Here is a 13865-nt window from a genome sequence, read left to right as displayed (position 1 = left end):
CTGGACGACTCTGAACTCTCCGTCTCCAGACCACCATCAAGGGAAGAAGAGGTACTGGACGGATTCCTCTCTTCACTTGAAGTGTCAGGATCTCTTGGACCTGACGGGAACCTTTCATCGTAGCCCGCCCCCTCGCGGACAAACGACTGGTTACTTGACGCACTAGACATTACCTACATTTATGACGGTATAACCTAAGACACCAACGGATCTAAAGAAAGCGCATATATGTAAAATAATGAAATAAAAAGAAAGACGGAGAAAGGTTTGGAGTACATACCGGATCGAGATGGCTTCTAACGAGGAACGACGGATAGATCTGCTGAACGACAAGAAGACACGATAGCTATGACGATTGCGTTTTGCTCACAAATTTTTGATAGGAAGAGAAAATGAAGGGAGAAATGGCTGGCTTTTATAGAATGAAGGGCACGGAATACGAAGCGACGCCTTGTTTTGGGGGAACAGCCAATCCATAAAGACCACGTGTCCTACGCCAGAAATGCAGTCCACGTGTCAATCCGTCATGGTACATGAAGATCGTCCTATCTCAATACATTGCTTTGAGTCAGTCCACGAATCCGTCAGATTTCAAAGACGGATCCAAGGACTGAAGGGGGCAACTGAAGGGGATAAAAATAGGAGACGAGTCTTTCCGTTGAACTTGAAGGGACGGATAATATGTAGACGGATCAACACCGTAGACGATGCGAATATGGCGGTTCGATTTTGCTGAGTATCCGTCATAGATGAATTAATTGCAGATCCCAGTTTGCCAGTCATTTGATATGTTTAAATCGAATTTTGCTTTATCTTCACGCAAGCGTGTATACTTGGACTTCTTGCGGCACACGATTGAGAAAACTCCTATATGGAAAGGAACTTGATAAGGAAGTTGTATCCCAAAGGGAAAGGCAATTCTACCCAATATAAATACCCCAAAAACCCTAGATTCTAAGGTACGCACAATATTCTTAACTCTGGCATTCTAGGGTTGAAGAAACAAGATTCTAACTTGACATTCGGAGGGTTTTTGGCCGGCACCACACCGGTGCTCTCTTTTAGGTTCTCTATTTTCTTTTCGCAGGTATTGCTTTGGTTTGAGGAGTGCTTGCAATTCACTGGTGATTTTTTCGGCATCATCAGGGACAAATATTGTCTAAGGATAACATTCAATTATGACTCCAAGTCAATCACTAATTTCTATTTGCTTGATGTGTTCATCTTGTTCTTTCATTATTACTCCTTGACTTGGTGAAATCCCCCAACAGATACACATCAATGGATTAAATACTTAACCCTCCATCCCTTCCCTTTTCCTCATCCTCTTTTCTCTGGCAGGATTGACTATGTAGACAGTTTTCTTTATGGATGTTCTGACGGGAGGATGACCCACGTGTGTGCATTAAAATTCCCATTAGCTGAGAATCAGGGAGGAGAAGACAAAGAAAAAGAAAAGAGAGAGAAAAGAATGGAGAGGGAGAGCAAGATGGCTGCAAATTACGCAAACGAGATGAGTATGGATATGGATGCTACTTGTAATTTTCCTCCACAGGTGATGTCCTCGTCAAGCTTGCTTCACTTAGGGAATGGATTCTTTTGTTTTGTATTGTCTGGCATGTCCCCACATCCAGAGGAATCTAATTATCAATATGTTGTCGAAGACAAAGGAAAACGTGTCATTAGCATCGTAGTTTTAAGACCCTTGGGGAGACCTACAAAAAATGTGAATGAGGAATTGGATTTAACATACCATGCCACTACTTTGTATAGTGTCTTGAGATTTAACAATACTTCAACTAATTCAGTGGATGCCTTATTAGATTATGGCTCTACAAATTATGCTTTGGAGTGTTCCTTTCCTGATATTTGGTTTATATTTACTTGTGATTGAACTTTTTACCTTTGTATAGGTTTTTGGCTTTGGAGATGGGAGTCACCCTGTGTGTGGGGAAGTGCCTATACCTATTTCAAACTTCTCATCCAATCCGCTTCTTGTTCCCCAACCTGTGCAGCCTTGGTTGAATGTGGTGGTGGCTAAGGGGGACAAGGATGATGATGATGACTTCATTTCAACCCCAAGGTCCAGGTTGCTAGGTAAGAGAGCGGGAAATCAGCAGGCCGCATGACCTGCTCACTCAAGGGTGCACACCTCAACAGATTGAGGAGAGACTGCTAGATCAATTACAAGTTTACAACCATTGATGATGGAGAACAGCAGACTGACCAATCAATTGGAACATTATGAGTCGAAGATTAACAGACTGACCAATCGATTGGAACATTACGAGTCGAAGATTAACAGGTTGACCAATCAATTAGAACATTATGAGTCAGAGATTATCAGGCTCACCAATCGATTGGAACATTTGGAGTCAAAGATTAACAGGCTGACCAATCGATTGGAATATTAAAAGTCAACGATGTCACAAGTTTTTCGGATCTTTCAAGGTTATGCTGATGATCCTTATGAGCCTTGACCGATCACATCATTTGTTCCCTTATCTTCTCAACCTGTTGAGCCACCTGCCTTACCGGACCTGATGACACCAATGACCAATAAACTAGGGAGTTGGGATTTCTCTTGGTTTTGTGAATCGATGGTATTTGATGTACAGAAATTTCCATGATTGTATCTCAAACTCTTAAAGAATCTCTTAAAATGCAAAAGAAAAGAAAGTCTTTGAAAAAGGTTACATGTTCGGTTCATTCTAGCACAACCCTTTATTGTCCAATATCTTACTACTCCATACTCCACAAGCTGTGCATGGCATAGCAGGATCCAAGAAGCCATGCTTTCCATAATCTAATCGTGTGGGACAAGCACTTCAATTAAAAGGAATTACGAGTTCAAAACAGAATAGCTTCAATGCATCACCTTGCATCTAAGGGAACATTTCAAAACATAAACCTGGACAAAATGCTTTCTATGAGGTATCAAGCTCCGTCACTATCTCAAGTAATATAATTAGAGCAAAAATACCTAGATACGAAACCTTCCAAACACTACTAAGGAAAATATCTACATACTGGTTAGAATCCAAAACCCCTAGTGAACTATACAATAGCCAAATGACTTGCCTTGAGAACATAGGTAATGGTAAAAATTCTGTTAGCATCTATATTTTCACCATTGCCAATTGATTGGCCCCCTTAACCCAAAGTTTTGACAAGGGGACCTTCACGTGCAAACTTGAACTTAAGTCAGATTTCTCAATGACCCATGATTCCACCATTTGCTTCATGAAGTTCAGGAAATTAGTAGGGCACTGCAGAAGAAAGAAGGTAGCAATATTAGTAGATAGAGGTAAAGACCATAATGCAGAAAAAGAGAGAAAGAGAAGTACCACCGTAGGGGTCAAAGATCTCAGTTTCCCAAGATGGAAAACTTTCAGAGCTATAACAGTTCTCATAGTCTTCATAGCCTTCATAGAACTGTTGACATAGAAAAAAATCAGCAAGAACAGAACAATAAAATAAACCTAGGATTCTGCACCTAGGCTGGCCAGAGTCAAGACAATGCATTGGAAATATTCTAAATGAAATTTTACACGTTGTAAATTTATCTCTGTAAGAGTACAAGGGCGTTTATATAGACTACTAATTGAAATATATTTGTCTTTATGCTCCTGCATCAATTGTGATAGTCTCAAATAATAAATATGCACAATTGTGCAAACTAATATAAAGAAATTACAGAGATAAAGAAAACAATCTAACTCTTAACGTTTTGAAGTAGACAAACCTGATCAAACTTCCCAACCATTGCTGAATCTGCCTCATCATTGACCTGCAATCAATCTGTCATCATTCAGACCCTGGAAGCCTCATATTGGAAGAAAGAAGCCAGTCTTTTCTTATTGAAGATAATAGGGGATACAAAAATTACTAGATTAGGGCATAGGAAATAGGAGGAATTAGGCTCAATATAGAAAAAGAGGCTATTATGTAATTACTGATTTGTAATTGTTGAAACTAGAGAATCATGTATTAAAATGATGTTTAAGATATTATGAATAACACAACATTGTGAGAATGAAGCTTGACAGGTCAGGGTTTTCCGAAGCACATCTCTTAGCTATTCATGAACAGTATCATCATACATAACTGGGTATCACCTTCTAGTTCTGGCCATCAAGAAAAGTTTGAGTAAAATCGAACAAATGTATCATAATCTCCTGCTTAAACATACTGAAGTAATAAACTAAACACAGTCCCTACGAAAACCAATGCACCAAAGAACATTGCTTATTACAAATAACACATAACATCCCAACAGCAATAAAAATTAAGAAAGAGAGAAAAATGCCTAGAAAGAATGATAAAAAAAAAGCAATGCCATGCCCAATATACATTTGTAGCTCTATTCTCAAGTTTTATACTAGGACCCAAGTCACGTAAAACTTGAACTAGACTTATAAGCCTTGAATCTGAAGTTCTGAACTGGTTGTACAATTCGAATAAACTATTTCCATCCAACAAGCATGGAGTTTATCAATTCCCAACATTGAGGTCCATTATTACTGAATTACCTCTTGCATATTGTTAACTTCTCCAAGCAAAGCTTTCATGTAAGAAGAGTTGACCCTTTTAGCTTCAATGATGTACGGTTCCCTCTCCTGAAACACACGTATGATTAAATTATTCATCCAAAAAATGAATATATAGCAATTAGATTAGTCTACGTCAGAAACTTAAAGAACTTCACCTCCTTGGACATGTTCTTCCAAATGTCAAACCCAGCTTGATCAATGCTAATCAAATTTCTACCCTTGCAGGTCTTCAGAAAGTTTTCCCTGTCAAACCCACCAGAAAAAAATTCATAATCTACTCCCAAAACAAATACACTCCAATCTTTCACAGAAATTCCAAACAATTCACAATGCAATTATTTGATTTTGATGAGCTGCAATCTGCATTTCCAACTTGTAAAATAAATGCCATTTAAAGCATCAAACTCCAAATATTTTTCTTTCTTTTATCCTAATTGCCCAGCAACCGAAAGGTGTTCTTCAACATTCAAACACATTCCACATGGCATAAACACAACTCTACCTAAAATATCAACCTATAATGGACACTTCAAAATACTTTTTAAACTCGGGATTTAATTCGTTACTTTTTAAAGTCTCATGATTTTTTTTTTTTTTTTATACAAGATAGAATTCTATTCTAGAATAATCTAAGTGTTAGAGTTTCCCTTCTGAAGACTTGAAACCAGCCCTTACCCCCACACTCCAAGTCGCACTAAGTGTGTGTGGTGGTAAAGCCTCATGATTTGATTTACTACTTTTGAAACTATGGCGTTTAATTTAGTACTGTTTAAATCCAAAATCCCCAAGGTATTTCCTTTTGAAGTTATAAAATTAATTCGTTGCACCTCTATAAAAATAAAATCTACCCTGGAATACAAATAATGAAACTACATTAGGAGCAAATCAAAGAAGAGAATTTACATGAAAAGCCGAAAAGGCGACCTGGGTTGCTCCCCAATGGTGTGTGACTGTGACTGCGACTCCGTCACAACGCTTTGCCTCCCACATACACCTCTAAACCTCTTCACCGCCAACTCCTTCTCAGTTTCACACTCGTGCATGTCAGCCAAAGCGATTGCTATCGAAACTCCACAACTTTCACTGCCACAAATTCATCTTAAAACATAGTAACAAAAACTAAAGGAAACCCAATAACACAAAAGAAACATTGTATGTGTATGCACGTTTGTGTGTGTGTGTGTGTGCATGTGCATGGTGTAATCGGATTACCATTTCTGAAAGGCGCTTCCATCAGGGGCACGGAGAACTGCGTGAACCCTTTTCCGAGTTCTAGCTGTTGGATACACCATTTGAGTTTAAATTTCTGCTTTATGCCACTACAGCTTCTAGCTTCAACCTTTTAGCTTCTTTTTTTTTTTCTTTTCTTTTTCAATGGGGCTCCCATTTAACCTCTCTCTTCTTCTTTTTCCAAATTTTTTTTTTTTTTTTAATTCGGTCTTGCTAACTTGCGCCCAATTTTAAGCCTGCCATAAATATCTTACCACTAGTCTATTAGTATCTTGCACGCTTCTTTAAAATATATATATTGTTGCCAAATATAGAAGGAAAAATTTTGCTGCATACTTTTTTCTAGAAACAATCACACACACAAGAAAGAGAAAGAAATTCTAACATAAATGCACACTATAACTCTACTAAAAAATCATGATTTGTATGCAGTAATTGCTGCATAATGGGTTATATAGTAACAAAAAAAAAAAAAAAAAACCTAAGTATCTACCTAATCATGTGCATTGTTGTACATGACCCTTGGATACATATTGCTTTCTATTTGTTGACACATAAATCATTAAGTGACAATTGCTATATACAAGTCTTGTACAGAGCAAAACCATTTCCAATATAAAATGAGTAATTACAATTTTCTTTACTTTTTGTTGGTTGAAATTTTATTATTCTATCTTGAAGTTAATAATTATACATAAGGAAGTGAGTTGATCAATTAGTCACATAAGAGTATCTAAGTTTTGTGCATATAAATTTTTGGCTCCAAACTCATTTATGTTGATTGTTTTAAGGAAGGATGTTTTCAAAAAATTTCAATTTGATAGGCAGAGTACTAGGCGTAGCCTTGTTGGGATGATAAGATGAGCTAAATCTAACTTGCTCAATGGGAATAACTTAGAACTTTCAACTAGAAAGCATAAGAGAAATAAACTATAAATTATATAAGCCAGTAATAATTATTATAAAAAAAATGTTTGTTTATGGGTAAAAATACATGATTTTATCGTTCTTTATGTTTACATTTTAATGATTTCTTATCTAAAGGTATAAGTAAATTTCACATCAACTTAAATAAGTAACATATTTGAATAATTGAGATTCATGTAAATGACTTTAACACCTAAAATGAACTATGCATCCACATCTTAACAAGTCATTACTCTGTAAGACCCAAGCCATACTCTTTGAAAAATTACAAAACTTTTTTTAGAGAGTTTTAATTTATGAAGTTCATTCTTAACTCTTTATCATGATTAAGACACTAATTGATTTTCAGTGCAGGCGGAGATTAAATCTTAAATCTCTTATTTTAACCCTTGCAAATTACAAAACTAATTTGGGCACCCGGCGCATGTTATCACAAGGCTAAGCAGTTTTTTGCGCGGGAAATGTTTTATTTATTTTTCCGCGGTAAATCCCAAAATTAGGCAAAAGCTAATGGCGCACATTGATCAGATTTAATATAAAAAAATTCTGAACCAACCAAGCGTTGACACGCAAAAGAAAATTTGGAAAATGCGGGACACGTGTCGAAAAATTTCTGGCTTAAAAGTGCACTAGCAAACACGTCAACAGTAGGAGAAAGACATCCCTTCCTAGATCAGTGTGTGTACTAGTCTGTACTGTGTATTTGATAGTTGCGTCGTATTGCTTGGGCTGTGAGACCATGAGATGTGGATCATCCGAAATGTCTAAAACACCCTTGATTATTGGTACTTTCTCTTTGTAATTAAGGGTGTTTTTGGGATTCAAAGTAGTGATTCGGATTGATGCTAACTTGGGTTTGTGCCAAACGGAGAAATAATGTAAGGAGGTTGAGGTACAGATTAGATTCCACATAACATTGGGGACTAAAAAATTCTATATGATAACACTTCTATAACCCTTATTTTAAGCTATAATCATAGAGGTTAAAGGTGGTATTTGAAGACTGTAGTAGGAACTAGGAAGGATATTAATTGTTCAGATTCACAAGCATGGGATCATGAGTGTTTACTAAAATTTTCAAGGAAAATTAATATTTTTGTACATCAAATTTTTTTGCTGAGATTGCAATTGGAAATTAGCTTAAAAAGTTAGTTTTTTTTAACTATTTATTAGTGTCCTTTTGACAAAAATTATTTTTGTCTATTTATTTTACTATTTAGCTTTTTTATTATTATTATTCATGAGTCCTACTGCATTTTTTGGTACTATACTATTTCAGCTAACTCTTAACTTTATTTACAGTACTTTCAGCAAAAAGTTTTTTGTTTTAGCAATATAAGTGAATCCCAAACAGATCTTTAGCTTATTTTTACTACTATTCAGCTTATTTTTCTATTATTCATAGGTCTCATTGTACTTTTTGAGATTATTCATGGATCTCATTATACTATTTTAACTACCTTTTAGCTTTATTTATAGTACTTTTAACAAAAAGTTTTTAGTTTCAACTAGATGAATATTTTAAAGATGTAAGTTCAAATAGACTCTAGAAAGAGTATTCTAACTTCTAAGTTCTAACCCCTCAATTAGCAAAAGATTATCTTAAGAGACTGTTTCCAAGAGCATTCCCTCTTATAAATAAGTTGGTTCCATGGGCACGTGGAGCCACCAAATGAGAGAAGAGCACTCCATGCAATGGTATCCTAAGATACTTTCTAAGGTAGCTTAGAGTCTTACCCTAAAGATAAAAGGGAATTGATCTTTAGGTAATCATCATGAAGTTAACACAGATTCAAGTTTATCTATATAAAAAAAAAAGTTTTAAATCCACTTTCCTAATCATAAATTAACTCATATACTAATTAATCCTACTAAAGTGGTAAGTGGATATAGCATTGTAGTGCACTTTACCATGGCTTCCATTCTTTTATTTATTTTTTTTTATACAAGATAGAATTTTACTCTAGCCTAATTTAAGTGTAAATGTGCGTGAAACTTCCTCGGTAGTACCATGGCTTCCATTCTACTAGTATTTAAAAGTGTAAATATTAACACTAATATATAACAATAATAACTATGATATGGAGGATGATGTCAAATAGTGAATTTATGATGTTAATTAGGTGAAATCTAGTCACCCTCTTGTTCTTGTATGTAAAGCCTGAAGCATGAAGCATCCCATTGGTGTCTACAGCCTATTGATCAATAATCATAATTTTCTTTCCCTTTCTGGTTTGGATTAATCATAGCTGGCATGTTAATTGTTTGTGAGGGCACTCTAGTGCTAATAAAGACCCAAGAATCTTTTTGTGCAAAAGTCTGCTCCAAGCTCAGACTCTATCTGCATAAAAGTAAAGACTTGCAACAAATTGGTTAGTTGAGAAAGGATATTGAACAAACATAGGAACCTCTCTATTTTTTTTTTCTTTTTTTCAAATACTAAAAAAAAAAAAAAGCAATTGTTTCACAACTCGCTAAGGTGGTAAGTTATGAATTGTGCAAAATCATTTTCACATGAAAATCACCTATATTACACACCAATGCATTTTATCTTGTGAAAATTTTGTCTCACTAGACTTACTCTATTCTAAGTGTGACAACTTAAAACGGTTGACGTTTCATCATTTAGCTGTCAATGAAACTTAAAAAAGAATAACATTCTGTCAATTAAAGGCTCTTTGTCAAAAGGATGGAAAAGGCAGAGGGTCCTTTAACCATCTCTTTTCTTCCTCTCTGGGTTTTCAATCTAGAAGAAGGAGAAGGTTCAGAATCATCCTGCCCTCTTGATTTGTATCTTCCCTTTGTTTTGTTTATAAAGTTAATCCTATTAAGCACAAATTAAAAAGGCGCTCCTGTCTAGAATAAATTACATATAAATAAAGTGGAATGTGGATAGAGATATTTCAAAAGTGACTAGGAACCACATAGAAAAAAATCATAATATACTTTTATCATGAAGACATGCTTTTACAGATTCACGTAAGGCACAACAGAGATTATATATTACAAGCGTGTAATATATGCAAGTTTACATATATATCACCAGTTTTGCTAAGAAACGCTGTTTCACCAACCATCACAATATCACGCATCAAAAGAGTAAAAGCTTCATCATCATCATCTCAATACACCTTCTCCAGCTCTAGTCCACACTCAAATACAGATCATTAAATTACCGAGCACCTTTACAAAAAATGGAAGATATAAAAACAAACAAGCACAATCTTTTTTTCTTTTTCCTAGGCTAAACAAACACCACACATGACCAATCTGGAGCATCAATCAAGGAACTGTTAGTAAATGAGAATGTTCATAATTTATCAATCTACTTTGTCACATAGTGTTCAAAGCTTGAGTTTTTTTCTTACTTGGCCTCGTCAAAGGGAATGATATATGGATGAGCCCAAATTTCTTCCTCTGTGATATGAACTGTTTATGATCATTTCCATCTTTCTCTGCTTTAGAAGGAAATGCTAGGTCCTCCCTCAGTGCATGAAGCATTTGACTCAAAGCTACCTTCTGTCTTTCAGTGTGGTTCTCTATTTGATTTTCTGCTACATAGTCTTCAGGCAGAACTTGCTTCCTGCTTAGCATATCTCGCATTGAAACCGTCGTCCTTAAAACAGGCTTTGGCTCATCATTCACAAGGTTTGACTTGTTCACATCACTTAGTGGAGAAACTTGACAGTGATCTGATGGTTGAAAAATATTATGCTTGATAGAGTTATACACTGCTGGTCCCTTCTGTTCATGCTCTGGTATCCATCTCTGGATAGCCTCTCCAACAGCAATTTGCTTTTTATTTGCAACTTGTACTCTGCTCAAAGCCTCCTCCAAGGCTTGCTTACTATGTTTAACTTCTTCTGTTGCTTCCTTCAACTTCTTCAATACAGCCATTTTAGAGATATTACCATCATCAGTTTGGAGTTTGGCATCTACTACATTCTTCTTAGACAACCCATCAACATTTTGAGCTTTGGAGCATAAAGGAGATCTCTCTTCGAAAGAAAAAGTGATTTTCTCCGGCTCAGGCAGTATGAACTCTGGCAATCTCTCATTGCTTGAAAGAGCCTTGATTTCAGCAAGGGCTACAGCTTCTGCAGCCTTAGCTGCTTCCTCCATCTTTTTAGCTGCAACCCACCTCATTTCAGCAGTCTTCATGCTAGCCTTGGTCTGCTCATTCACAGACATTGGTTGTGAAACATCAAATCTTGCAGCTTCATCCATTCTCTTACATTGCCCAGCCATAAATTTAAAGTCCCTTGAGATATTTGGAGGGTTCTCAAAAGTACTATAAATTTCTTTTTCATCCACTATTTGTGGCTTTACTCTTATTTGTCTTAGATCCTCCTCCAGAGATGAAACCCCTGCAAACTTTGATGTTAGCCTTTCATGAGTCTTCTCAAGTAAAATTTTCTCTTTCATCATTTTCTTATTTAGACATTCAACAGAATTTTGAATCACCCCAAGATCACTTATAGTTTTGCCAAGGTTAAGTTTTGCTTGCTTCAACTCCATTAAGATCAAATCAGGAGTTGATGTAGGGCATGGACTTGAACATCCCACCATTTGCTCGTAGTTGATGTTGAAAATATTTCTATGATTTTCTTTGTTCATTTCCTTAATAACAGGAGTTGACATTGGTTCATCTGAGTGGAAGTCTTGGCCCGTCAAGCATTTCAATGCTTCTTTCTGTAGCTGCCGCTTTAACTCTTCAACAATCCTTTTCGTTGTCCCCAGTTCTTCAAGGACATCAAGTGTTTCCAGTTCCTTCACAATCAGATCCTTCTCCAACTCTGCTGCCTGTTCTTCCACTTTCTTTATGTCGAACTCCTCAATGCCATTCTGCTTATGAAAATCCTATTTTAAATCACATGTGAACTAACAAGAGAATGGGGGGGGGGGGGGGGAGCTTTGTACAGGAAAACCAATTGACTTGCTTTCCCCCATCCCCTTCAAAGGGAGGGAGGAAGATTCAAATTCAAGTTCTCCACATGGAGAGAACTAAGCAATGTTGGCTCTCGACCTATTGCCTCAACTTTAGGTGTTACATCTTCAATGTTTAGTTTCGCAAAAAATCTAGGAAACAATACAGAAAAGCAAATGATATCTATGAAAGTATGAATAACAACCAACAAGTGACATCAAAAGCCTCCAAAGCATGTAAAAGAATCCAAATTTTAACTTGAAAATAATTTGCAGTGAGAATGTTTTTGCCATTTAAATAGTTTAGGAAATAATCATGACCAAGTGGTAAAGTCAAAAGAAGTAATTGTTGAACAGGAAAAAATTTAAATAAAAAAATTCCAAAGATCCCTTCGGCAATCAAAATGTACTGACAAAATGGAAACTTTAAGGTCTTATAAAAACACAACAGTTGTAAGAATTACTTCCTTAACTTCATTTCGCTCATTCGCTGTCATTTGGATTTACAAGTTTTTGGCAGAAGACACCCTAGCTAATGTATGTCATTTTCTAATCTCTATGGCACAATATGCTAATGCAACTTTCAGTCTGGAAACTGTCAGGTCAGAGAATATTATGGTAAGTCCCTAGAACAAATATGGAGCACATGTACAAAAATGTAACAAAAAGAACAAATTGAATTTTTTTTAACAAAAGTAATAGTAATACTTTGCAGTGACATTTCCCACTTTGTTCTCTCAGCATGACTAACACATTATCTACACTCAAAACTAAGTGAACTAAAGAACTAAACAACAAAAATCAAACCCAATATTGCTTGACAACAAAGTAAAAATTAAATGGCTGTAAACTTTTTGTCCCTAAAATTGCAAATGTGGCAATAAAAATGCCAATACCATACATTAAAAGTTGATGTAGTCTATAATAAATTTGACAAAAAACATACTATTGATGTTAGAAATTATACAAATTTTATTACATAAGTTTTGAACAGTTACACAGTACAAACTAATGCGTCAACTTCTAAATACAAAACTCCAATATTTATTTTTCCCTGTTGAATGAAAATTCCACCTTACTTGACAACAAAGCTTTTTTTTTTCTTCAGGATTTAACACGGTTCGTGAATATTAACACTGTCAAATAATTAGTCACATATAAAAACAGTTCGAAAATACATGAATGTAATGTACTAAAAAAAAAATCAGTTATTTCTAAGTTCTAACAGAATAAAACTAACAAAGCAACTACCTAGTACAGTAGAGTAGTACTTACATAGTTTTCTCCGAGCTTGCAAAGTGGCATCCAGGGCCCGCTCCCACCAAAGCGGGTCACAGCCTCCTTGACAGACCCGAAAGGAGGCGAGGTATCGATTTCAGCTCTCAAACCAAACCTCCGAATCCCCGAACTCGGAGCTCCACCGTCGTGACCCGCCACGTCAGACCTTATCTCCTTTATCCCCGGAGTCCCAGGAACCGCCTCGGCGGCGGAGTCCAACGTTGTTTCTTCTTCAGCCATTTTTCCGACCAAAACAAAACAGAGTTTTGAGTGTTGCGTTTAGTTTTACTAATATTAACAATACAAAAGTGTTCCAAAAACGACGCGTTTTATAAAGGCATTTCACAGGGTTTGGAGTAAGACTTTTCACTACTTTCGGGACCAACCGAAATGAAACCTCCATCAATTCGGAAAAAAAAAAAAAAAAAAAGGAAAAGGCGTTTATTGAGAGAGTTTGTGTGTTATGATTATGTTGGTAAAGTGTTCGCCTTTTTTTTTTTCTCTGTGTCTTTTGGATTTCTTGGGATGGGATCCTGTGGTTTTGCAGAGGGCTGAGCGCGATGACGTGGATGGATTTGGTTGGTGAGAGAAAATTATAGCCAATCAGGATTGGAAACGTGGCGAGTGTAGGTCACATTGAGCTGTGTTTGGTTGTTGAGGAGTGTGTGATTTTGTGCGTAAATTGCGGTACCGGAAAAGCGCGCGGTAGTTACGAGATATGATTGAGTGTTTTTCTTGGGAGAGATTAATGTTATTGTGCCAACTTTTTTATTATTATTATACATTATTACGTCGACTATTCGACGTTACAGTTGGTAAAGCTTACCGATGGGATTTTTTTTCATCTTTCTTCTGAAAAATTCTTTAAGCACCCGAAATTCGAAAAGATTATGCTTCTTTCTCACATATTCATAGTAGATTTACCATGAATTTAACCATTAGACCCCAAAA

The 13865-nt window shown here is 36.1% G+C and overlaps 2 protein-coding genes across 5 annotated transcripts; both read right to left on the bottom strand.

Moving 5' to 3' along the window:
- Positions 1-2725: 2725 nt before the first annotated feature.
- On the bottom strand, positions 2726-5893 carry LOC142641393 (high mobility group B protein 7). 4 transcript variants are annotated; one of them, XM_075815816.1, is made up of 7 exons: positions 5766-5893; positions 5457-5636; positions 4709-4796; positions 4533-4619; positions 3746-3801; positions 3351-3435; positions 2726-3269 (listed from the first exon to the last, which is right to left on the bottom strand). In XM_075815816.1, the coding sequence occupies exons 1-7, from the start codon at positions 5843-5845 to the stop codon at positions 3120-3122; spliced, it is 726 nt and encodes a 241-aa protein (XP_075671931.1). In that variant the 5' UTR covers positions 5846-5893; the 3' UTR covers positions 2726-3119. The 4 variants fall into 4 exon arrangements, with proteins under 4 accessions (XP_075671931.1, XP_075671930.1, XP_075671932.1 ...); XM_075815815.1 differs by having other exon boundaries at positions 2732-3269; positions 3348-3435; XM_075815817.1 differs by having other exon boundaries at positions 3127-3269; positions 3348-3435; positions 3746-3790.
- A 3744-nt stretch (positions 5894-9637) lies between these two features.
- On the bottom strand, positions 9638-13344 carry LOC142641245 (WEB family protein At2g40480). The gene is made up of 2 exons (XM_075815644.1): positions 12912-13344; positions 9638-11555 (listed from the first exon to the last, which is right to left on the bottom strand). Exons 1-2 carry the CDS (start codon positions 13152-13154, stop codon positions 10044-10046), a joined length of 1755 nt encoding a protein of 584 aa, XP_075671759.1. The 5' UTR covers positions 13155-13344; the 3' UTR covers positions 9638-10043.
- Positions 13345-13865: the final 521 nt, after the last annotated feature.

The sequence above is a fragment of the Castanea sativa genome, chromosome 6, assembly GCF_040712315.1.
Source record: "Castanea sativa cultivar Marrone di Chiusa Pesio chromosome 6, ASM4071231v1".
Classification (NCBI taxonomy): domain Eukaryota; kingdom Viridiplantae; phylum Streptophyta; class Magnoliopsida; order Fagales; family Fagaceae; genus Castanea; species Castanea sativa.
The sequence above is the reverse complement of the archived record's forward strand: the minus strand, read 5'-3'. Positions and strand labels throughout refer to the sequence as shown.